The sequence below is a fragment of the Cebus imitator genome, unplaced genomic scaffold (assembly GCF_001604975.1).
Source record: "Cebus imitator isolate Cc_AM_T3 unplaced genomic scaffold, Cebus_imitator-1.0 Scaffold39, whole genome shotgun sequence".
In the NCBI taxonomy this organism is placed as follows: Eukaryota; Metazoa; Chordata; class Mammalia; order Primates; family Cebidae; genus Cebus; species Cebus imitator.
This window is the reverse complement of record NW_016107354.1, coordinates 5,102,008-5,128,246: the sequence shown is the minus strand read 5'-3', so window position 1 is coordinate 5,128,246 and position 26,239 is coordinate 5,102,008. Positions and strand designations below refer to the sequence as shown.

Below are 26,239 nucleotides of genomic sequence, written 5' to 3'. Positions count from 1 at the left end.
CATATTTATTACTCCCTGAGGAACCCCTTTGTGAGAGCTCCATGTCACACCCAAATACTGGCCCCTTGAGGAAAATGCTTGAAAAATCAGATGGTATTTGACTTTTGGAGGTGGGAAATAAAGTTGGATATGAATTTGAGGGAAAGACTTCCACTTTTCTTGCCTGCTACCTGGGCCTTTGAAATTTTCTCCAAGAACTGCCATAGGAAAGTGCCAATCTGATACGAGACTGTGAACTTCCCCAGATGGATTCTGTGATACATTTAGCAAGATGCACCAGCTAAATGGTGAACTTTTCAATTTAGAAGTACTTTAGAAGTATAGGTAAGTTCATTATTAAATTTTAACGTGTGTGAGGTCTAAAGAATACATTTTTCAAAAACCATTAAAAATTAGCCTGTCCCTTCCCCCACTCTTGTTCCTCAAGTCATGCACAGATTCTGCTGCAAGCATGGTGCAGTTGGGAATGGGGTGAGCAGCCAAGTTTGCAAAATGGGGCTAATGCCCTGAAAGCTGCTTTTCCCCCTGCCTTCCCTGAGAGCAGAAACACACTCCTTCATGTGTAGTGTGAATCCTATGTTCCAGCTGTCATGCATGATCATCATGGCTTGTACCAGAGTGATAACTGGGCCTTTTTTAACAGTTTATGGTGAGATATGTCTGCAGTGGGACTGATTCAATCTCAGGGTGGAAAAGAAAGAGGCTATGGAGTTTGCAAGAGAATGCCATGTGGCAAACTGAGGATTCTTTTTTCTGTGTAATGCTAACATTTGAAAATAAGCAAATATCCCTTTATAGATTATCTCGTTAGAGAACCCTTTATACAAATTCCTTTATGGATTTCTATTTGGGCTACACAGTTTCTTTTGAGGACCTCAAGTCCAAGACACTCTCTTTCTCTCTCTCTCTCTCTGTCTCACAGACACACACACACACACACACACACACACACACTCTTACATATGCATACATACAAATAGCCTCTTATTTCTGTTTTTGTCGTTATGGATAGCACCAAAAGTTGTAAAGAAGACAAGAATGTGGAAATAAATAGAATGTCTACAAAGGAACCATCAGAAATATCTAACAAAAAGACATGTTAAAGCATTTGTTCTCAAAGGCTGTCAATGCTTTAAAAGTTGAGCTGATAATGTAGAGCATTCACTTTGATTTGTCTTTGATGGTTTACCCTGAAACTAGAATAAAGAGTAGATATTTTAGAGATTTTTCTGGTGTTGGTCAGGAATTGCACAGGACTTTTATTTTCGTTATTTAAGTTATATTTTATTCTTATTCCTATTCTTTATCCCTGAAATAATTTTCATATCTATGACTGAAATTTTAGCAAATGTTAAAATATTGTGTATCTGTGCTTAAGAATTAACTAACTAAAATATAAACCTTTTTTTACAAATAAAATTTGGAATTTGCCAAAGTATTTTACTTTTAAGATAATGTATGGTGTTCGGGCTTATGTATACACACATAAAATAAACCATATAAAATATATGTGTAACACATGGAATGATCATGGGTTTTGGTTTCAGGGAGTGTTTGGTCAAATCCTGCCTTCTATTATGTGATCTTGGGCAAGATGTAAAGTCTTTCTAAACCTCAGTTCCCTTATTTGTAAAAATGAATCAATAATAATTACTTAGCAGGAATTGTTTTAGAAATTTAGTGAAGTAGTATACATACAGTACCTGGCACAGAACAAGTGCTCAAAAAAAAATAACAGCTATGGTAGTGGTAGTAGTTGTTATTTCTAGGATACAAGTCCTAGCTTTTCCATTTATTTGCTCTGTAATTTTAAGCCTGTTTCTTCATTCCTAGGTGGAGGATATAGAGATCTGTCTAGATGGCCTCTGCATCCCTCACAGGATTAATAGTCTCTGTGTCTAATACACTATGGATCTGCATTTGAAGCACTGTCAAGCAGGATCAGGCAACCTGAATAGACGCAAAGGTGGGATTCGTTTAACTTCAATTGAAACCACGTTTATTGAGCACTTGCTATTAGGCACTATTTTAAGGCTTTTCCATGTATTACCACATTTAATTCTCACAACAATCCTATGCCTAATGTACTATCATTATTTCCTTTTACATATGAGGCAACTGAGACACAGGAAGGTATATATCTGGTCCAAAGTTATATAGTTAGTAAATGGTAGAGTCAGGATTCAAATCCATGACAGTCTACAGTTTTAACCACTAAACAGCTTTTCTAAAGGAATTGGCTGCTTATCTACAACTCACCACCCTCTAATCTAAAATCAGAGGTAATACTGGCATTTACTCATACTTATTTTTCTTTCCTGAGCCTAGAGCAGACCTTCATGATAGGTTTGCTGGGGAGCAATGGCTCTACAAAGATCCAGTGCCACATCTGCCTGCTAATAAATGTCTGGTGCTAAGTCACTACTTTCTTTCTAATTGACTTCTGAACTCAAAGAGATATGGTTTCAATCCCACATCAGTATTAACTTTATGATTTTGGCAACACTACTTAATCTCTCTAAGCCTTCATTTCCCCATGTGTAATGGAGAGTGTAGGTGGAAGTATGAATAACAGCACCCAATTCACAAAGGGGAAAATGAGAGGTGACTCTTGGTAAAATGACCATATGTAGGAGGCACTCAACAAATACGACCAGCATTTGCTCCATTCTTTGAGGCAAATTTCAAATGGAGCCCCTGAGCTGAAGAAAGGCTCCTTCAATTCTTCCCTGTTCTGAGTTCCAGAATAGGATTTTTTGCCCCAGGGTCCCTGTTATGGCTTTTTACCTAGGTCATAGATATGGACAATCTCCCAGTCTGCACTCCAAGGCTCTGTTAAAATCAGCTGGACTTGGAGAGGGTCTCATCAGTTGAGACTGAGTCATGCCTCCTGCCTGCCCTACACTGCAGAAGCGAATTAGGAAGAAAGTAGGGACTTAGCACCAGATACTTACTAGCTGGTAGATGTGGTGCTGGATCTTTGTAGAGCCATTGTCCTCCAGCCTGGAGAGGGAGGACGCGACATTCTCCCACCTGCTGTGGGCTTTAACTGTAAATCTAATCCAGGGCTTGACGTCATCCCTTCTTTCCTCATTTAAACTTTCTCTTTCAAAGTTTCCACCTTTCTCAATATTATTTAAAGAAAAAAAGGCCCTGTAGGTCTTTGGCCTGAGTTTTCCATTCTGTGTCCAACTTCCTTTTCTTCCTCCTCTTCTTTTGCTTATTAATAAGGTTTCCTTTATGTGTATCACCATTTTGCCACACTATGGATTTGTGGGTGTTACAAAAAGACAGTGTTGAAGGGACAGTAATTATTCTGAGGTTTTATATAGCCAGAGATGAGACACGACAGAGCTGCAGGTCCTCTGGGGCAAGTCCTCTCATGAAGGATCTTACACTGGAAGCTTACGTAGTGTCATTTGTGTCACACTGCCTTTGAATAGGCTCTTGCTTCCCTCTTTCTTTGATCTTCCCTTCCTATTCTTTGCCACAACTTATATTATAAAATTAGACTTACACACTTTCTGCTCCCAGCCAGCCTTACCCCAAGCAAAAAAAATTCAAAGAGTGTGGAATATTGTTATTAAGCAAGAAAGTATGTTTTCTTCTGCTTGTTGCATTTTCCTTTTATTCTTTTTTGAACTGTTGTTTTTGAAATCAAATTTCAGTGGCAATTTCTCTTTACCTTCATTCTTCTAACAAATGCAATTGTTGCCGGCTTTGTTCTACCACAATCGGTGGCTGGCATGGTGAGAGATGTGGAGGGGAGGAGAAGGAAAGGGATGGATTTGTTTTCAGTTCTGTATGCTCATTATGATGGCAGTAGGGCACCGGGAGATGGTTGGTACCTGAGGTATATTGACACATTTAGACTTCCTGAAATTGAGTGAGCAGTTTAGAAAGAATTTGGAAAACATGAATGTGACTAGTAAAATAGCATATCTGACAGAAAAGCCTGCTAAAAATATAATCAATATGGTAGTTTTAAAATGTCTTAAAATTCTTTGATAATCCACTCTTAAAACAGTGGAGCTTCATTCCCCTTTCCTTGAATGAGAGCTAGATTCAGTTACATATGTCTAACAAAATGTGTCAGAAGTCATCTAAGTGACTTCTAAAGCTAGGTCATAAAAAGGATGGATTCTGTCTGGTTCTATCTCTCTTGAATCACTCGCTCTAGAGGAAGCTAAAGCCCTGTCCAGAGGACACTGAAGCAGCCTGCAGAGAAGCTCAAATGAAGAGGAACTGAGGCCTCCCACCACCAACCAGCACCAACTTGCCAGCCCAGTGAATGAGCAGCCTTGAAAGCAGATCCTCCAATCCTACTTATGTTTTCACATGATTACAGCCCTGGCTAACAAATGTTTAAAAATAACAGTTTTAATTGAGATACAATTCACATATCATAAATTCATCTGTTTAAAGTGTATAATTCACTGGATTTTAAGTATATTCACAGAGTTGTGCAACATTTACCATTAATTTTCATCACACCAGAAAGAAACTCAATACTCATTAGCAGTTACTCCCCATTTCTCCTCCCCAAAGCCCCTAACAACCACTAATCTACTTCCTGTCCATACAGGCATGGCTATACAATATGTTGCCTTTTGTACTGGTTTCTTCCACTTAGCATAATGGGTTCAAAGTTAATCACTGTTGTAGCCTACTTTAATGCTTCATTCTTTTTATTGCCAAATAATATTCCATTGTATGGTTTATTACATTTTTAAAAACTAGTTATCAGCTATGGACATTTGAGTTGTTTCTATTTTTGGGCAACTATGAATAATGATTTTATGAACCTTAGTGTACAAGTTTTTGTGTGACCATACATTTTCATTTCTTTTGAACATATACCATGTATGGAAACTCTGGGTCATATGATTACTCTATGTTAAATATTTTGAGGAACTAAAAGAATGTTTTCCAAAGTGGCTGCATTATTTTACATTCTCACCAGCAATTTATGAGGGTTATAATTTCTCTATATCCTTATCAGTACTTGTTATTGTCTATTCTTTATTTTAGCAATCCTAGCCAGTATGAAGTGTTATCTCATTGCAATTTTTATTTCTATTCCCTAATGACTGATGATGTTGAGTATCTTTTACATACCTTTTGGCCCTTTGTGTGTCTCCTTTGGAGAGATATCTATTCAAATCCTTTGTCCAGCTATTAATTGGGTAGTGCTTTTATCATTGAATTTTAAGAATTTATTGTATCTGATATCAATCCCTTATCACATATATGACTTGAAAATATTTTTGCCTATGTCATGGGTTGCCTTTTCACTTTCTTAGTGGTGGTCTTTCAAGCACAAAAGTTCCTAATTTTGGTGAAGTCCAGTTTATCTATTTGTTCTTTTGTCTATTCTGCTTTAGGCATCATAGCCAAGAAACTATTGTCTAACTAAAGATTGTGAAGATTTACAACTATGTTTACTTCAAAGACTTGCATAGTGTTAGCTCTTATACTTAGGTCTATGATGCATTTTCTGTTAATTTTTGTGTTTGGCATAATGTAGCGTTCCAGACAGATTTCTTTTGCATTTGGATGTCTAGTTGGAATTTTTACAGAAACTTCAACTTATTTTTCTTCTTCCAGGAGCTGCTAGGCTGCTGTTTTTCACAGCTATTGTAGTTTCGAGGCTGCTGGTCTTTAAGAATACACTGAAGCTAGGGAGAGATGTATGAGAATGAGACAGGTTAAACACTACAAAGCTCACTGTTCTTACAGAGATTCAGGCCTTTTTTTTTAGGACTCCATGGATTATTGTAAGCCTTTAATTAATTGTCAAAGTTCTGAAAAAATTGATTTTTACAATCTTTAACACTGTTCTCACTGATTTTATGGAGAAGCAGATTTTGGGAGCCCTTGCTCTGCCATTCTGTAAATGCTTTCAACATCTTCATTAGAAACTTATGAGAAATTCTGAGAAATACCCACTCAGCTAAGCCATTCCTGAAAGCCTGACCCACAGGAAATGTGAGAATAAATTTGTTGTTGTTGTTGTTGTTGTTGTTGCTGTTGCTATTGTTGTAGTTATTATTGTTTTAAGCCACTAAATTTGGGAGTAATTTGTTTTGTGCAGCAGATAACATGCCAACAGATAGACACCAACACTAGGAACAACAGATGAATTTTCAGAGTATGGCTTAACATAGGGTGGAACTTCCTGATCCTGAAGATTGTCAAATATTAGAGAAGGTAATGACGTTCACTGGAGATGTGTGAGCAATAACGGAGGATTCTGTTAGAAGACATACTGTCAAGGGAGCCCAGCTTAAGTAAAATGAAGTACTGGGTTATCTACAGAGTCCTTTCCAAAATGATACTAATGATGAAAACAACTTACATTTGCACAAAACTTTATAGTGTACTAGGAGCTTCCATACAAATGATCTCCCTTAATCTTAATCCTAATCCTAAGAGGGAGGTCAGGCAGGAGCATAATCCCTACTTTACAGATGAGTACAGAAGCTCATAGAGGTACCAAGTCTTGTCCAAAGTCAACAACAGTAAAGTGGTAGAGCTGGGATTTTTAACTCAAGGAGGAATCCTGATTCCAACTGGTGGTGACTTTCTCCACACCATGCTGCCCACTTATTCTAAAGAATCTGGGTGTCCAGGTTTCCCCATCTAGACAGTGTATATAGATATAGACTCTACTCAATTTGTGGACTTCCTGAAAACCCAGTCCCAGCGTTAATCCTGTCCTAGGGCCTAGAGATAAAGGAAGATTTCACGCAATATGTGTGTTTTAGGCCAAGGAAATCCTAACTTTTAATCAATCAGCCACTCCCATTCCAAGCTGATCTGTGTAAGCTGAGCTAACTTGTGGCTACACCTGACCAGGGAGGATTTTATGCCATGGCCTCAATCATGAAGTCCTAAGGCCACATAGCTGGCCAATGTCCTGCCCGGTATAGTAGTTGTCTTGTACAGAGTGCAGGTAGAGAGTCAGTAGGGTGAAAGTTACTATGGAAAAACCATGGGGCAGAGCCAGAGACTGGTGTGGAAGGTGAAGACTCTTACACCTTTCCCTGGAGCACACCCCTAGCCACAGTGTTTGGTCCCATCTCCAGGAACCATCAACCACAATGACTCCTCTCTTTATAGACCTTCTGTGATTTTAACAGTCTGCTGCACTTGATTCAGCTCTGTACCAACTCCTGGGCCTCTGGAATCACTCTGTGATTCCCTGAATATCTCTGTCTTCCTTACTCTAAGGCCTGGGACAGGTAGTTCCCTGAATATCTCTGTCTTCCTTACTCTCAGGCCTGGGACACAAGCTACTTCCATTTTCCCCAAGTGCTGCCATCTCTCACTGCATCCTTCCTGGTTCTTTTTTCTGAAGCAAGGCTCCAAGGAGGGATATTATTTGCTTGTACCTAGAACCCCTCTACCTTCTCTTTCTTTAAAAGAAGTCTCATAAATCCTGTTACTTGATGCTTTGCTGCAGTCCAAAAGTAATACTGGTTGCTTTTCGGAGAATAAGAAAGGATGTAGACTTTTCTACCCGTGCTCATTATTCTCAGTTTGGCCCCTTCCTAACCTTACCCAGATCCAATCTCTACTCTTCTCTGCCTTGCTCTCTTCTCAAGAGGCTTGTTCCAGAGGATTTCATAGCTGGATCTCACCAGAGTAAGATGGTGAGATCTTGGGAGATCAAGATCTCCCAAGGGAGGCAATGGGAGGCACTGGTAGGAGGTCAGAAGGTGAGAAGAGATGGTCCAGGTATTTCTGTCCTGCTGCCTTCCTGCCCAGACTCCATGTCCCTCACAGTGGCTGAGTCCCTATGGCTTCTACTGGATAGCCCCTCTGCCACAACGGCAGCTCTCAGTGGACTTTGGTAACACTATTATGTCACTTGGCCTTTCTGCCTTTAGGATGGTAAGGGCTTTCTGTAGTGGTTAGTCTCAGAGCGACTCTGCATCCCTCAATAGCTTCCTTAACTCTACGTTCAAGTCTCCAAGTAGTCTCTTTACTAAAACTTTATTATTTGAACCACCTGAGTTAAATTCTGTTTCCTACCAGGTCCCTGACTGATATACACACACCACCACAATAAAGGTTGCAGTGTAGAAATTTTCAACATTATATATTGTCCAAATAGCTACTCCTTTAATCTCTTCTAGTTCTATGGTATCAGTGACCAACTAGCCTGATATTGAGGAATGGGAAGAGCTTTGACCTTGAATCCAAAAGGCTGGGATTTATTCTTCATTCTGTATGCTTTGGGGAAAAATCATTTGTTTTCCCTCAACACAGGCCTCAGTTTCCTCACTATAAAATGAGTATTAAACTAGATCACTGATTCTCAAAGTAGGGCCCCTAATCTCTGGGGATTCCTAAGACACATTCAGCTCTGTGAGGTCAAAACTATTTTTATAAAAATACTAAGAAGCTATTTACCTTTCTCCAATTATTGACATTTGCACTAATGGTGCAAAAGCAATGGTAAAATTGCACCTTAATATGATCAAGACGTTGGTACCAAACTCTACTTATTGTATTCTTCACTGCCACACACTTAAATTTTTTAAATGCCAATTCCACTTAGGAATATCCTTGATGAAGCAGTAAAAATGATTAAGTATATTAAATTCTGACCCCTGGTACATGTCATTTTAACTATTCTGAGTGATATGAGAACTGCACTTCAGGCATTTCTACTGTATGCCAAAGCAGAATGTATGTCAGTTTTGAGAGAAAGGCACTTGTGTGATTGTTTGAATTGCAGTATGAACTAGTTGCTTTTTCTGTGGAACACTATTTTTACTTGAAAGAATAATTGACAAACTGTGATTATTGAGACTGAGGCATTTGGCAGACATTTTCTCAAAAATGAACAAAGTGAGTCTGTCTCTTCAAGGAAAACAACTGACAGTATTTGTTGCCAGTGACACAATTTATGCTTTCAAGCTTGATGGGTTTCCAGTATTTAAAAACTTTTCTGATGAGATAATAATATTAACAAAAGTTATTTGTTGATATGACATAAAGAAAGTTGCCAATATCTGAACAATCTGTGTAACTCAGTGAGAGTATATATATATAAGCCTTATTTCTAAAAATGGAAGCTTTGTGTAAGGACTCAGAAGACCTTGGTTTGAAATCAGGGTCTGCCATTTTTGTGCTACTTCAGCTCCACTGTTTCATCTGTAAAACAAGTTTCCTCTGTTTCTTCTCTGTAAAATGAGTATGTAGTAATAAATGCTAATATCTGTTGAGAGAATGATATCAAACAAGTGCATAGCACCTGGTTAATGCTGGCCAAGTGTTTGCTATCACCATCATCATCATCATCATCCTCACATTAGGTGGGAGGAACTAGACATTACCTTTCTATATAGCATATGACTTCAGCGCAAAGGCTCTGGTAATAGGCAAGTTCAAATCCTAGCACTACTTACTAGCTAGTGACCTTGGGAAAGTAATTAATAATATGAACATATATAATAACATATATGAATATGCTGATTCTCATGTGATTATTGTGAGGAATAAATTAGATAATGCATGTTAGATGCTTAGCCTAGGACTTAGTTCAATAGGTTAACTCACTTAAACTAGTAATTGGGAATTTAAGAAATGTTTCTTGAAACATTACTATATCACAATTTTACACAATTATATTATGTTGTGTAAAATTATATCACAATTCGATGGCATTAAAATTTTCAGAAGGATACACAGATTTTTGCAATACTTTCAAGCCGTGATATCAGTAAACCAACTCTCTCTTAAAAAAAAAAAAAAAAAAAAAAAAAAAAGCAAAAGCTGTGCTTTATAGCATCTGCTAATTTCTGGGGTGTAAACACTCCCACTATGGCCAATTTCAACAGGAGGGTTCAAGAGGTAGCTCACAGCTACCAACACAAGGTCACTAAGTGCAGGCTTGGGAAGAAATTCTCACAGTTGTCCCTCATGAGCGGGCATGAGTTAGCTTCGGCACACCACTGCTTTCAAATATACTTTTGAGGAGGAATCATTCAATAAACCTTATTTGAGGATTCTATTCACCAGGAGCTGAATAGGAGGTTACACAAAAGCAGAGAAGACAAAGGAAGCAGAGTTTCTGGTGCCTTTGGAAGTATCTTTGAAAGTCATTGTGGTTTCTCACTAAAGCATTCAGAACTTCACCTATTTATGCACCTATGAAAACAAGACAATTCTGTATGTACTTTTAATAGTTGGAAAAGCTTTTGGAGAATGAAACCTTGGGAAGCAAGAACTTAGTTTAAAATACAATTTAATAAGAAAATCCAGGATACATGTTACATGATTCCATTAATTAAAGAAAAAAAAAACTTCCTTCTAATATAGTCTACCCAATTATGAAATTCATTTTAGATTTTTGGGAAGAGCAAATCCAACTTAAAAAAAAATAAAAACCCTGCTAAGTAGTTGAAATACTTTGGTTCCAAAGTTCAAAAAAATGAGGCAAGATTATATAGTAAGAGTAAACAAAGTGGAATTACTCATGACAATCTGTCATATTAGCCATTATGAATTTCAACATCTGCAACTGAAAAGCTACAGAAGTCAAAAAATAAAAAAAGAAGATTCCCAAGGACCACAGACTGTTTGACGATGTTACTTTAAGATTTTGCCCTCCGTTTATTTCACACAAAAAAATAAGTTAAGTATAAATAAGGAGATGAGGAGAGCTGGTATGTATTCAGGTGTGTTCACTGGTGCATACTCAGAGGGGGTGTGAGAACAGCCAAATGTCTTTCTTCTCCCACACTCACTACACAAAACTCTCCTCCATGTTGCTGCAGAGTAAGAAGGAGTCCACAAGCCGAGGCTGGACCAATTGTTGGAAGTCAGAGTCCTGGAGGCCTTCAGGACAGACCCCAGCCAATCTACGCAGAGCAGCCTGGGGAGAAGACAGAAGATGTGACACATGTCAGACTGGGCCATGTCAGGTACATGTATTTCCTTCACCTAACCTGAAATGTGCATTTCAGGAAGTGGTGCATTTACCAGACAATTTGGGCTGATTGTCATGTTGGCCATTCGGCACCTCAGTGACCATCTTTGTCACCTGGTCACCATAGCAACCTCATCTCTTGGTCACCGGGCTTTATTTGCACCTTGATCACTAAGATGTATGTCATCTGAAAGCTGTTAATAATCTTAATAATGGTCTTTATTGTGTCCAGATCCCTAGAGTATTCTTAGAACAACAATAACTATTCATTTATCCACAAATTCAACAAGATCCTGTCCAAAGCACTATAGAAAAAAGGAGAAAAGAGAGGGAGAACATATTGTAAAAGTATATAGGGATTCTGCTACTGAGAAATTCAGCATATGGCGAGGGGGATGAACAGGAAAGAGAGGTGCCCGCAGAATAAAGTTACTCCCCAGCTCCCCACACAATGAGCAATGAGTATGCTATTTTTGTGTTTATGTCCATGTGCCCTTGCTCATATTTTTTAAACTTAAGCATTTTATTGTGGCTCACAAGTCCATGTGTCAGCTGCACAGCTTTCCTGATCCAAGCCAGGTTCAGCTGATGTGTTTGCAGTCAGGCTGCCTGGTAACTGGCTGATCTATGATGGCCCAGTTGAGATGACCCCTCTGCTCCTTGAGATTTTGCACATCCCTGCAGAGTAGCACTCATTCTCATGGTAAGAGTCTAAAAGAATCAAATCTGCAGTCCAATGCTCTACCTCTGAGCTATTCCCCCTCCTCCTTGCTCATACTCTTACCTGTGACTTGAAGTGACTTCCTGCTCTAGCCTATTGTCATCTCCCTCATGAAGCCTTCCCCAATTACCCTGAAGCAGGGACAGTCCATCCCTCCCTCTCCTGTGCAACCAGGGCCCCTGGGCTGACCTCGAGCTTCTCACACCTGACTGTAACTAGCTTTTAGGTGTTTATCTCCTACACTAGATTCTGAGCTCCTTGAAAGTAAGAATCTTGTTTTCTATTTCTCTGTATCTATAGCAGACAACACAGAGGTTGGCACAGGGCTCAATAAATTTGGCTGAAAAGAAATGAATAAATGAAGTGCTTTAATATTGAGGTCTACTGTATAGCAACCTGAAACTAAATGTGAGCTGTGCACCTACCTACGAGTGTTTACCAGTTAACTGAGGCAATGTATCCTAAGTGCTGGATGAATATTAATTTATTCCCTCTTCCTAAGCATATACACAGCAGGGAACAAGGTGCCCCTCCCCTCTCAACCCTGGTAGCAAAAAGAGTAGGGGAATATCTAGAATGGCAAAAGAAGCAAAGAAAGAGGGAATGCAAACACTGAGACTCTCCCCATAGCACCTCACTTAATCCCTACATGATGCTGCAAGCTAAGTGTCATGATCGCCATTTTGGAAACAAGGAAACTAGGGCTCAGGGAGGGAAAGTGACCTTCCAGACATCACACAGGAGTCTGACTCCAGGGCATTCATACCTACGCACACAGGTAGGATGCTGCAACACCAGGATATGAGGTTATACTAAGCACAAGGCAGGAGTACCGCTCATTACCTGGACATGGCAGGTAGCCTGCTGCTGAGAAATCAGGCCAACCAAGTGAAAAGAGAGGATAGCTTGAGCTGGTTGCTGGGAGTCATAGGGGCTGTCATGTCCAGGCCAGATCAAAGAGAAGGAGCGTGTATCTCTGTGCATTAACGAGCAGGGTCTGTGACCCTAGCAACAGGAAGTAGAGCCCCCAGAACTATCTCTAACTAGCACATCTCGACTCTCATGGGACATGATTTACCCCATGGGCTAAAGAGGGTAAATGTCATAACACTTTCTGATTCTTCTTGAATCCAACTGGGAAAGATAACCCCATTCAGGTGACTGAGTTGTCACCATGAAAATAGAATCAGGGATTTTCTGAAGATGAGGAGATAAGGCAATCAATGTATTTTTGCATCGTTAGGCACTAAAAGATTAAGATCGCCTTGAATGTACCAAAATAAAAGCCACAGCAAGAGGGCACAGAGATTTTTGTCTTTTTTCCTGCAGCTGTATCCCCATAGCCTACAACAGTGAATGGAACACAGAACCATTCAGTAAACATTTATTGAATAAAATGTATAGCACTGAGTGACTTATCAAATGTCACACAGCTCATTAATGGTACGACCAAGACAGGTGTGATTGACAGCAATGCCCTGCTGTTTCTACAACTGTGCAATGCCCATAAGAAACTCCCAGAAAAGAGATGAGCTCAGCTAAAAATGGGCAGAGGAGAGGACTTTACTGTGAGACAGCTTGAAGGATCTTTAATCCATCACTTATCCCTTGTGTTCTTTGATCACAAGAGCCGGCACATTCTTCTGGAAGTTAACGGTTCTGTTTATAGAGTGGCTTCCCTGCTCCTAAAAGTTTCCAAATGGAAGCTACTCTACTTTAGGAATCCTTATGGCCCTAATCGGGAGAGTATAAAGACAAAGCATGTATTTTCTGTCTGGCACTATTGATTATTTCATGGTGGACCCCTAGCAAAAAGATGTTGGGTGAGGACTTCCCAGGACACACTTGCTTGTGTTCAAGGTGAAGATCCAGGTGGCTGGCTGAATAGTCCACTCTGTCTTGTCATGTTCCTTCTCGTTCTATCCCACAAAGAAGGAGGAAGCTACAATGCTGGAAAAGCACCAGCAGATGTGCTCCCTGTAGGGAGAAATGGAGGTTTTTCTCACTTCATTACCTTTGAAATAGGCAGGAGATATCCCTATCCTAGCTCATATGTTCTGCAGGCACCATGACATAGATACCACTAGCTAGCATTCCAGAGGAACCTCAAAGGTTCCTGGTTCCTAAAATTGTAGAGCAGAGGGAAGAGGGGGTTTCTCAGCCCCCATCTTTCACACATATGACCTCCTATAATTTTCATCACAATTTTATGAATCAAGTGAAACAAATATTACAATGATCACAATCCTAAAGAAAAAAGCTGAAGCCCAGAGAGGTTTTATGGCTTACTGAAGCCAGCTACAGCACAGCCAGTTCTCCTATGCCCCTGGTATGCCTCCCAAAGGCCAGGGGAAAAGCCGGGGGAAGACTGAAAACTCACCAGGCAGGCCACGAGCACAGCGTCACTGCTGTTCCTCTCTGACGGGGATCTGCAGAGCTCGATGAGACGGGACATGCCTGTAGGAGACACAGAGAGCCTCAAGCCCAGGATGGGGCCTAGCGAGGCCTGAAAAGGTACTGGGCCTCCTTTGCACACCCAATCTGCCAGAGAAGGGGGATGAACCCACCTGGGGGAGTCTGTGATGGAAACTTTCTACACCCTCAGTGATGAACAGACCCTGGTCAGGGTCAGGCCAAGCTGAAATATGCAAGCCAAACCCACAGGTGCCACAGCAGCCACTGGCTGCTAAGACCAAGCTTAGTTAAAACTGTGGCAGAGATAGTGCTCATGTCACCAAGAAAGGACTTCCTATTCAGGCATTTCTGATTTTACCAGAGCTATGTTTAATATTTGAATCTTTAGCAGACAAAATTCCTAGCTATACCTTTTTTTCTCAAGTGCCTGTTTCGGTCAGAAAATATATTGTGGCTAAAATAACAGAAAACTACAGACTCTACTAATATTTCCTAGGGCTTTACTGGGGAGAGTTAAGTGAATGACTTAGCTTTTCAATGCAGACTGACTTCTTTCAACTGCAAGGAAAAAAAACTCTCCTTATAACATAGTAGTAGAAGGTATACAAATGCAGTCTGTGTGTCCATCCTCTGTAAGGTCCTGAAGGAGTGGGAACCCTCTGCTGCCCCAGGCCACCTATCACTGTCCCTTGGGGTACCTGGATGATTGACGACACTGCCATGCCTTTTCTCATGCTTCTTCCTGCAGAGCCTTTTCTCAGCCATCACATGGGAGTAACTTTTATTTACCCATCAAACCACAGCAGAGGACTCACCCCCTTGTTAAAACATTCTTTGACCCACACAGATAAACACGGGCTACTTCTTCTGCATGTCAAATGTACCACGGACATGCTTTGAGTGTCACTCCCATGATTCTGAAGTGAGAATATCTCTTTATCTGTCACGTCTGTGAGGCTGTGAGCCCCTGTGATCAGAACAATGTCATATCCAATGTTACATGCCCAGTGCTCAGAAGACAGCTTAGCATAGGGAGGATGCTCTGAAAATATTTGTTGGGTAAATAAGTAACTAACTGAATGAATTAGCATGTTAACGGGTAAATGAATGAATGAATGAATAATGAAGTCATGAATGGGTTAATGAATAAATGAACTAAAGGATAAATTAATGAATAATTGAACAAGTGAGTAGATAGGTAAACAAATGAGTAGATAAATAACTGAGCAAGTGAAAAAATGAATGAGTGAATGAAAGAATGGGGTTCTTATTAAGTCTGCAGGTGAGTCACTGTTCTGGCTTTCATTTCTCTAGGTCCTCTCTCCCTTTTGCTTCAGCCCCAGGTTACAAACTAGACTAGGGGCTGTACCCTGAGCCTCCATCCCAGCATTTTCTAGCCCCCAGAGATAGGGCTTACCCTAGCCAGCCCTTGCCCTGTGTCCACTGCTGCCACCATGAAATCAGAGCTGCTCCCACCCCCAAACCCCATACTTTACTCCAGCCACAGCCAGCAAGCACTACTCACAGCTGAGCCGCACGGCCTCCCGTGCCACATCTGGGTCTCGGCTGAGACGGGCCAGGGTCACTGCAGCTTTCTGCTGGACTCTCTCACAGGCTGCCACCTCAGCGGGGGTCCCAGACCTTGGCTTTTCAGACAGCATACCCATGATTAGCTGGACCCCTAGGCAGGAGAAAAGGAATAGTTGGTACCTACCCCCAGCATGAAGCCTTCCCCATAGGGCCAGCGGGACAGATGGATGCAGGGTGCAAGCAAAGGTTGTCAGGATGACTTCAGGGGTCTCACCCAGAGGGAGGAAGCTGGACAAGGCCACTCCTCCATGCCTTCTACTCCTGAGGGTGAATCCATGTACCAAGTCACTATACTTGTAAGGAAAATCTGAAGACATATTTATTTTTTAATGCTATTATTGAGCTTTTACTACATACTCAGCACTGTGCTAAATGCACAGTAACTGCATAATCCCCTAAAATCTTCCAGAAGCTTCATGAATTAGGTACCACTATAATTCCATGTTGAAGCCCAGAGAGGAGTGAAGTATCTTGCCCAGTGTCACATGGTTAGTAGCTGGGGGAGCTGCTATTGAAATTCAGACGTAGCATCACATTTGGGATTAAGAAAACAAAAATGAAAGAAACTCAGATAACTGGTTTATCTCCATCACCTCTTCACATCTGATACTGGCTGCATCTGAGACAGGTCCAGTGGTGATGAATCCCCCTGGTAACAGGTGATCCAAACCTAAGCTGGTTATGACTAGCTGATAATGACTAGATCAAATGTTTTAGAGAGAACTCAAGCTGGAAAAGGGTGTAGTAGTTAGACAGAGATTTATAATCTCTGCTGAGAAGCCTCCTACCTCCCCATGAAATCAGATTTGTCTTTTGATTGTTCCACAAGCCACACCCATGTCCACTCATACCTTGTTGCCTTTACCCACACTTTCTTTCTTCAAGGGATGTCATTTTCCCTCTTGATGCTGCATCTAAAAAACTCCATCCTGCTGGTTGTAGTGAAAGTTCACCTTCTATGTGAGCTGTTGCCCAACTGCCCATCCCACATTCTCCTCTTCTGCACCCCGTGGCTCCTGCCAGCTTAGAACTTAAGCCAGATATGACCCAAGGATATAGTTTTGCTTTGTTTTGTTGCTCTATACAATGTCTAAAATTTTTTAGATTTTTGATAGTATGCTAATTGAAGGATTTCTATAAAAATCCAGATTTCTAAATTCTGAAATTGCCTCCTGAATTTCAACAACTAGGCCCTCATGTCTGCACAACGACAAATTGTTAAAGCTTATTATGAGTTCCTTTTTTCTGAGACAGAGTCTCACTGAAAGAGATTGATCCTGTCTCTGGTGAGCTCACCTCATCCATTTATATTACCTGTCTGAATTGTGTAGACATCTGAGTTTGAACTGTGATTTAGACCATGGACTCTCAAAGTCCAGCCTGTGCAACAAGATTTGCCCTGTCCAGACTTAAGAGGCCTGTCTTCCATCAGACCCCAGTTGCATTGACACCATTGCTGAATACTCAAATACTGCCCCACTTTTGAAAATAGCTCCCTCATTAAACTTTCTTCAGGCAAATGCCATGAAACTGCCACTATTTCCTGAAAGAGGAGATAGGCTTAGCTTAGTGCTAATTCTGTGCCAGCCAATCTTCTAACATGCATCCTTACGGCAACTTTATAAGGTAGAGATTGTTCTCATCGTGCAGATGGAAAAACAGAGAGGCTGTATGGTTAGTAAACAGAGCCAGGATTTACACCCACAGAATATGGTTTCAGTTACAACCTCAACCACCATGCCAACCTCCCTCTGTTGCATTATTCTACTGTAGATGTTATACTTTTATCATATGTCAGTTTTGGTAAGTTATGCTCTCTGTCCAGACTGAGATCCTCTAGGACAAAGGCAGGGACTTAGTTATCTCTCTGTTCTCATTGTCTAGCACAATGCCAGGCACATATTAGGTCTCAATAACAGTTGACTGAGTGAGTCAGTCAATAGCACTTAGTGAATCATAAAACTCTCTACAGATGCCAGATATTCCAATCCCAAATTCACAGGCCTATGGAGACATACTCCCACTGAACACTTCAACATAAGGCTCTATAAGTACTGAAAGAACAGGGCACAGATGCAATAGCTCAGCTTCACGGCCTCAGCTGGCTCAGCAAAGTTTCTCATTATTAGCTCAATCACATAAAATTAACACAAAATGATGTCCTTCAATTAGTAACAGAGCAATGGGGGATGGGGAAGTGTATGTTTGTTAAGACAGCAGGGAAGCCTGGGAGAAGGAGTTTTAGCAAGAGCAGAAGCAGCGGGCCCAGGCTTCCAGCTCACTCCGCCTCATTAGCGTCTCTGGTTTCCAACCGGTTGCTAATTGCTCCCTTATTTCCCAGTCACAGGAAGCCCTCACCATCTCTGCTCCCAGCTGCAAGGCAGCCGCCTTGTCCTTTGGCAGAAACGGCTTACATCAGCTTCCAGGCCAATGAAACCTGGCCTGCCCCACCTGGACCTTCGTGACACATTCAGCACAAGGTGGAACAAGGGAGCAAGTGGGAGAAGAGATGCTCTCAGTGAGGGCTCAATACATTCAGGTTGTCTTGACCTGCACTGAGGCCAAATCCAATGACATAGGAACAGTTGAAAGTTGGAGTGTATTACTTGGTAGGAATAGATTTTTTTTTTTTTTTTTGTTAATAAAGTAATTCTCTTCCCCCCCCCCCATTGATTTATTTTATTGCATTTTAGGTTTTGGGGTCAGCTGGGAGGAATAGATTTTTTAATTTGAGGATCATAATGAAATATTTGCCGTCTCCTTACCACCCTATTAAAATAGCAACCACCACCACCCCACCCTGAGTCTACCTTACTCTTCTTCCCTGCTTTATTTTCCCCAGGGCACTGTCACACTGTCATTATTGGACATTTTCTATCTTCTTGTACGTTGTCTTCCACTAGAACTTAGGCCTCACAAAAGCAAACAAATACATATATAGGCCCAGTTGCACACATACAAGCACATACATATATGCTCATGCAAGCAAGGTGATATGTGTACCTATTTACATACCTGCACAGGCATTCACACAAGCACAAAGACACAGTCCCCTACATCCAGATAATCCACATAACATGTACACTGCTGCAAAGACATACCATTCTCCTGAATGATATCAGTGGCGCACTGCTCTAGGACAGACATGTTTGCCAAGATGGTCACAATCTGGAAAAGAGAATTTAGAAAATGAGAAAATGAACACACCTGATCCAAATGGTACTCTCTACAGACAGGTCAGCCAGGGGTTACAAATCTTCCTTTTATCCCATGACTACTTCCTGTCCACTGGGCCTATCCTTCCATGGTATTTTCTTCCATCTTAATGGGCTCCTGCCACTCAGATGTATCTCCCCAGTGACTAATGCCCATTTATCAGCCTATGACCATAGGATGCCTCCCAAGGGCCTCAGGGCACCCTGGAAAGACTAGCATCACCCCGGGTGGAGTTGGGGCCCAGCTGTCTTTCTGCTCTGGTCCCCAGTCCTGAAATGCAGACAGAACCAGCAGGTCCCTGGCCCCCTAACTCCTCTTTGCTGGCTTGTCCTCCTGACAGTTAGCTCTTACTCTAGATTGAGTTCCTCCATCCCAGCTTCTTTCCTGAATATTAACCCTCACCTACTGTCAACCTGCGATGGATGAAAGCTAAGGTCACGTTAGAGGGCATGAGTAGGAAGAGGTAGCATTATACCCCAAGCATTGGCTATTATATGGAATCTGATGAGAAAGTGCATACTCAGCTGCATGTTACAAGTCTGTGGTAAGCCTCAATTATCAGTCATCACTGAAAGTCTCTGCCTGTAGGAAAGGAGTACTGACCCCAGGTAGACAGTGAGTCTCATTTACAACTTTATGGGTTGTAACCAGCCTCACCTGCAACCCCTGGTATAGTCAAAGGAGAACACAGAACTCACAGCACAAACCGGATTAAGGAATGGCTTGACAGGGGACTCATTCCAGGGACTCCAAATTGCAAAAAGTGCCAAAACACTACTGGAATATATTGGAAACATGGCACCTATTAACTCAGATAATACCCACAACACTGCTCCTGATATAAGTCGCAAGATGAAAATTCACCCACTTTCACAGAAATGTACAGCACTCTCAAGTGGTAATTAAAATAAATAATAAAATTAAATTAAAAAAACACTTCTTACTAGTACAAGCCTCTCTCTCTCGAAAGGTTTCTTCAAAGTTTGCAGGATGGTATAAGCAAAGGCTATGCTCCTCTCCTCTGAGACAGCAGTTAACAATCTATTGAGTACAATTCCGGCAGCTAAAATTCTGAAACTGGATAGTAATGTGATGTCTACCAAGAAAGAGTATTATCTACATTTAAATTACTCTGGATAACAAATATTACTATTTTACGCTGGATAACAAATACATATAAAAATACCTTCTTTGAAACAGAAAGGAAAAAGCTTACCATGTTAATAGAATACCCATCTCTCCCCTTTCCTTCTGAACACATGTTGGAAGGCGATGCTGCATTCTTCTGCAGCATTCGTGTGTGTGACAGCCCCTTCCAGCTCAGACCCCACTGGGGCCTGGGTGGATAAGCATGACTACAGTGGGTTGCTAGAGGAAGGACAGGAGAATACTCCAGAAACTTTATCCTGAAAGCTACTCCATACCACCAGATGTTTTATGAAGGGGGTGACAAGCTCCTATTTGCAGTTAGGAAGATAATAGGACTAAAGGAGATTTAGGACTTCGAGGATCTTTTATGCATTTATTTACTTATTTTTACAATTTTTAAGGTTGTGTTTGTGGGCTCAGTGGAAGGAGTTGGAGGGAAAAACTGGGTTGAAGATGCAATCAAAAATGGAAAGTTCCCAAGAGGCACTGTGTGCACATTCTTATGAGGGAGGAGGTACACAGCCAAGTCCATGTCGGTTTAGAGTTTATTTGGCTATCTCTGTGCTGTCAGCAGGAAGCATGGACTCTGCTTCCACCACACAGGGGCTGCGCCATCCCACCATCACCAAGCTGGCCTCTCTGACAAAAACACTTAGTTGATATGCAGAATCATGAAGGAAGAAAGGAAGGGAGGGAAGGAAGCAAGGAGGGAAGGAGGAAAGAGCCAAGGAGTGAGGAAAATGAAGGAAGGAAGGAAGGACAAAGTAGGAAAAGAAAAGGAAAGCTTTGTCTGCGGCAACGGGTTCATTACACAGTAATTATTAGCCAAGTCACAGGCACCACGTAGGTCTTTGTGTCAGACTAATTTAGATCCTGTTAATGAAAATTACTTCCTCTTTACAGAGCCTGTACCCCATGTGGCTTTCTGGAGGTGCAGATGAAGTATTCAATTAAGCACAATTTGAATAAATGCCAATTATGCCCTGCTTTGAGCCCCCCTTTTGAAATATCTTTGTGTGCACCATAACGTAGAGGGGAAAGAGGTCATAGTTTATCCTCACAGGCAAGTCCATGGGTGGGAATTTAGGGACAACTGTTTTACCTGGTTGGATACAAGCTAGCAGTGCTGTGAGGGGGCAGAGTGCAGGAGCCAGCCAGCCAGTTTCCCCAGCCCAGGCTAATTCATTCCTGTCTGATGATGTTCAGTTAAGTTCTATTCCACCTGAGTGAAAGGGCACTGTTGCCCTGCGGTTGTTTGGTAAATCCAGAGGACATCACCCTTGAGAGTGGCCCTCGGTGAGAGGTCAGTGTAATGTAATAGCTAAATATATTGCTCAACCTACCTCTAAATCCTGTCTCTACCACATTTTCCTATGATCTTGGCCATGTTACCTAACCTTCTGTGCCTTGGTGTATTCCTTTTCTATTGCTGCTAAAACAAATTATCACAAACTTAGTGGCTTAAAACGACATGATTTTATCTTGCAGTTCTAGAGGTCAGAAGTTCTAAATGAGTCTTACATAGCAAAAATCCAGGTGTTGACAGATCTTCATTTCTTCTGGAGGCTTTAGGGGAAAATCAATTTTCTAGTTTCTATTTTCCAGCTTCTGGAGGCTGCTCTCATTCTTTGGTTCAGGGGAGTATATCCTTCTGACCTTTGCTTCCTTAATCACGTTTGATTCTCTGAATCTAATCCTCTTCCCTCCCTCTTATAAGAACTTCTGTGACAACACTGGATTTACCTGGGTAATCAAGGATAATATTTCTATGTCAAGATCTTAACTCAATTGCATCTAGAAAATCCCTGTCACTATATAAAGTAACTTATTCACAGGTTTTGAGGATTAGGATGTAGACATCCTTGGGGGCCCTACCACAAGAAATAAAAATAATTCAGCCAGGCACTGTAGCTCATGCCTTTAATCCCAGTTACTCCAGAGGCTAAGGCAGGAGGATTACTTGAAGTCAGGAGTTTGGGACCAGCCTGAGCAACATAACAAGACTCTGTCTCTAAATAAATAAGAAAATAAATAAAACATCTCTTATAAGACCTGTACAAGCATTCAGTGATTAATATCTCATCAAGCACCCTTTGTTAAATAAAACAAATATGGATCACTCTGGACAGGAGAACCTGAAAGGATGCAAGCCTTGAAAGATGTGTCAAGAAACACCAGCCAAGCAACATGCAGCACCTGGGGGTGGCAAGGTGGGTGGCTGAGCATCAGCATAGCCAAGACACGCTGCTAATGTGAGATTCCTCCCAAAGTGGAGCCTGTCCCAGAGCAGGACAACCCTTCCCACCAGAGGAACAAAGTGTGTGTTCACTACCTTATGTAGCATTTTCAAATTATTTTTTCTTTGGCCCCCAAAGACATTAAGAAAATTGAGGCAGACAGGAAATTGATCCAGAATAGCAGGGGACCTCCCACGTCACTGGTTCAAGAAGAAATACCCCTGTGTGGTAGGAAGGAGGTTGGTGAAGCCTTTTGGTGTCAGTGCACATGGAGGAAAATGTGCGCCCTATGCTGGCCCAGAGCAGGTTTTCTGGAAACATTTGTCTGCAGGCTGATGCCAAGGTATGAGCCAGGCCTGCCACATCCTAACAGTGTCTCAGCAGTCAGCCCTGATCACACCCTTACTTTGCCTGCATTGCCTTGCTGGAAACTAATACTGAAGACCAGACTGCATTCAAGGCAAGTGAAGAATACCCAGGACACCCAAGTAGACAGGTGCTCTGATCTAAAGAACTTTCAACACAGAAAGCCTGGCACATATTTCATGAAAAGTTATGATTACTTTTATGCTGTGCAGAAATTAGGACCAAAAGGCCAACAGCTTATATGACTATAATTTGAATTACTCTTTAATTGCCAGATGAGTATTTAGATTTCTATTATCACCATGTTAACTCTGATATTTGCAGCAACAATGTGAACTGCAGCCCTGAGAACAAAAAGCAAAATCATTTTCAGCCTCTAGAAAGCTTGTCCAACCCATGGCCTGCAGGCCACATGTAGCCTTGGACAGCTTTAAATATGGCCCAACACAATTTGTAAACTTTCTTAAAACATTATGAGATTTTTTGGTGTGATTTTTCTTTTCAGCTTATCAGCTATCGTTAGTGTTAGTGTATTTTATGTGTGACCCAAGATAATTCTTCTTTCAATGTGGCCCAGGGAAGCCAAAAGATTGGATACCCCTGCTTTAGGGGAAGCTCGGTGCTTCTCTGCACCCTCTTCCCTCCACATGACTTCCTCTACCAATGAGCAGAAAGAATCCAGACAAGGACATTGATTTGTAGAATTGAGGGGTCTAAGGGAGGAAAGTTGTGGTCTCTTTGAACATACTTTCTTTTCCAAGGCCAGAGAAACAAGAGAGCCCAGGAGAAGGTATAGCCCTATTCTCTTCTGTTCTCTTTTGAGCCTCTCCCATCCTCTAGTAGGCATGGCCCAGGGCCCAGGGCACAGGACCTGATAGGGCTGGACAGGCATAGAGACTAGGAGAAGGGCACCTGCCTAGGCCCAGAGACAAGCATACAGCTTCCTCTCTCCAGTACTTGTGTCTTCTCACTGACAGGATTGGCATTCTCTTCTTACTACTACAGAGTCAAGAGTGGAGGGCTAAAATTTAGGCTTAGGAGACAGCACGATAAAAGCCATAGAACTGTTTTGGATGTAGGTCTCGTACTGCTGGCAAATAGGCTGAAAGGCTCTCCTGGGTGAGACCCAGTTCCCTAACCCTGGGGATTACACGAATGTTGGGCTGTAACTCCACAGTGTTAGAGAGCATATAAAGGCCAAACCATATTCTCTGTGCTTGGTTTGCCCTTGGCTTTGTAGGGGTTTCTGGAACAGGTCAGGAGGGGGTGTTATGATCCAGGATTCCTCCAATACTACATAACATCCCTGATATGGTTTGGATCTGTGTCTCCACCAAAAATCTCATGTTGAATTGTAATCCTCTGTGTTGGAGGTGGATCCTGGTGGGAGGTGATTCATGAGGGTGGTTCCTTCATGAATGATTTAGCACCATCCTCTTGCTGCTGTTCTTGTGATAGTGAAGTAGGTTCTTGTTGAAAAGTGTGAAGCAACTTCCCTTTTGCTCTCTCGTGCTCCTGCTCCTGCCATGTGATGTATCTGCTTCACCTTTGCCTTCCACCATTATTGTAAGTTTTAAGTCCTCTCCAGAAGCCAAACAGATTCCAGCTTCATGTTTTCTGTTTAGCATGCAGAACTGTGAGCCAATTAAACCTTTTTTCTTTACAAATTACCCAATCTCAGGAAACTTATTTTTATTTTTATTTTTGAGACAAGGTCTGGCTGTATCGTCTAGGCTGTAGTGCAGTGGTACCATCTTGGCTCAATGTAACCTCCATCTCTTGTAGTTGGGACTATAGGTGTGTACTACCACGCCTAGCTAATTTTTTTTTTTTTTTTTGTAGGGATAGGACTTCTCCATGTTGCCCAGGCTGGTCTTGAACTCATAAACAAAGGCAATCTGCCCACCTCAACCTCCCAAAGTACTGGGATTACATCAGGCATTTCTTTACAGCAATGTGAGAACAGACCAATACAGTGGCCGCCATGTTAACTACATTTCCTGACCCTACCTTCCTGTTTCAAAGCTGACATTCCCTGTCTCAAACCTATCCCAGCCTCCAGTTCTGTTAGAGACCACTGTCCCATTCATTATTGAGTATTCACTTTGGTTTTAAGTACTTTACTAGTGTTATTCCATTTACTCATCATAATGACATGAGGGAGGGAGCAAATGTTATTATCCCCATTACACAGATGAGGAAATTGTTGCTCAGAGAGGTTAAGTGATTTGTCCAAGGTCACGTAGCTGGGAAATGGCAGAACCAGAATGTGAACTCAGATCCGTCTGAACTAAAAAGCTGTGCTGTTTCTAATATATCACATATATACATGACAGAGCTTTATAAACTATAGAGAGATTTTGAGATGTGAGCCAAAAATGCAACCTCTAGTGACTGGCATTTTCTGATAAATAGTATTCACAGTGAAGTCCCAGAAATGTTACAAAATCTAGTCATTCTAAAATGCCAAACAGATGGTGTATTAATATGGGAAGTATATACTAGCACTCCTACCCTTATGAAAGTAGTTAATTCCTGAAGGCCACAAAAAGTCAGGCTCAGTAAAAGTCTCTATTACACATTAGACAAGATAATCAGGTCCCTTCCATCCTAGATTGTCCCTGCTTGACAGGCAGGGCAGATGTTCACCAATACATCTGGAGGCAGCCCCTTTCCTACCTCCCCCTGTCAGATCTGTAGCTGATTCCATCGGAAGGATGGCTCCTGGAAATATCTCCTGGGCATGAAAACATAGGACTATCCAGATTACTTGTTAGGCTTCTCAATGGCTGAGCATATCAGCTGCAGCCCAGGCCCACTTCCTGTAAATTAGCTGAAGGGGATGGAAAAGCCTAGGTCCAAGGCTGCCCTCACCAACTTCCACACTCCAAGGCTGGCTACAGGATAGGCATGGCTAATGAGGCTTCTGTTGGACGAATTGTGTGGACCTGGCTTGCCAGGATGATAGAGAAGTTCTCATTGTTCAAACAGAGGTGGTCTGTATAGATCCAAGACCAAGAGGCTCCACACAACATTGGCATCATTGGCAGGTTCATTACCGGAAGCCTCATGGGGCATTTAATCTCCTAAGTATTTCAGGGGGCGGTGAGTACTTCAAAGCCTAATTCATCTTTTTTGTCGTTATTACAGAGAGCCCTGATCACCTTAATCCTTTTGCTGCCATGGGAAAGAGCCATTTGTTTCTTTAATGGGTGCACTTTCACTAGCTAAGTGACTGTGCTGAGCCAGGGCAGAAAGTGAAGCCATCCTGAGGACAGGGGGAACATGCCTGGCTCAGACAGTGGAATAACGTGAAAAGCTACTGACTCCAGGTGCAGAAAGAACTATCTGCTGGCAGCATGACCACATTCTCTCCCTACTCTGATCTCCCTTTCCTAGGACTCAGTGAGGCTTTAAGAGTGGGCCAGTCACTCCTTGTGATGAGAAGGGGGCTTCTACACATAGAGTCACAGGACATCCAAAATGGAAGAAGCCATGACTCTTTTACAGATGAGGGAACTCCTCTCTGGAGGTTCCCGTTCAGTGCTGTGTGCCACACATTCAAAGGCCAATCATAATAACATTGATAGTGGCTTCCATTGA

At 41.7% G+C, this 26,239-nt stretch overlaps 1 protein-coding gene and 1 long non-coding RNA gene across 3 annotated transcripts in view; one reads left to right on the top strand and one right to left on the bottom strand.

The window, feature by feature from the left end:
* LOC108302255 overlaps window positions 1-26,239 on the top strand; it is a 112,134-nt gene that overhangs the window by 7,658 nt on the left and 78,237 nt on the right. For both annotated transcript variants that reach the window (XR_001824271.2, XR_001824272.2), the window contains exon 2: window positions 10,791-10,937. This is a non-coding gene — a long non-coding RNA (uncharacterized LOC108302255). The remainder of the gene's footprint in view (window positions 1-10,790; window positions 10,938-26,239) is intronic.
* Window positions 9,583-26,239, bottom strand: part of INSC (INSC spindle orientation adaptor protein) — a 128,024-nt gene continuing 111,367 nt past the window's right edge. Inside the window, exons 10-13 of the mRNA XM_017525797.2 lie at window positions 18,770-18,836; window positions 15,604-15,759; window positions 14,044-14,120; window positions 9,583-10,888 (exon numbers count right to left, since the gene is read on the bottom strand). Of these exons, the coding sequence (XP_017381286.1) occupies window positions 10,760-10,888; window positions 14,044-14,120; window positions 15,604-15,759; window positions 18,770-18,836 (429 nt within the window). The 3' untranslated portion in view covers window positions 9,583-10,759. The remainder of the gene's footprint in view (window positions 10,889-14,043; window positions 14,121-15,603; window positions 15,760-18,769; window positions 18,837-26,239) is intronic.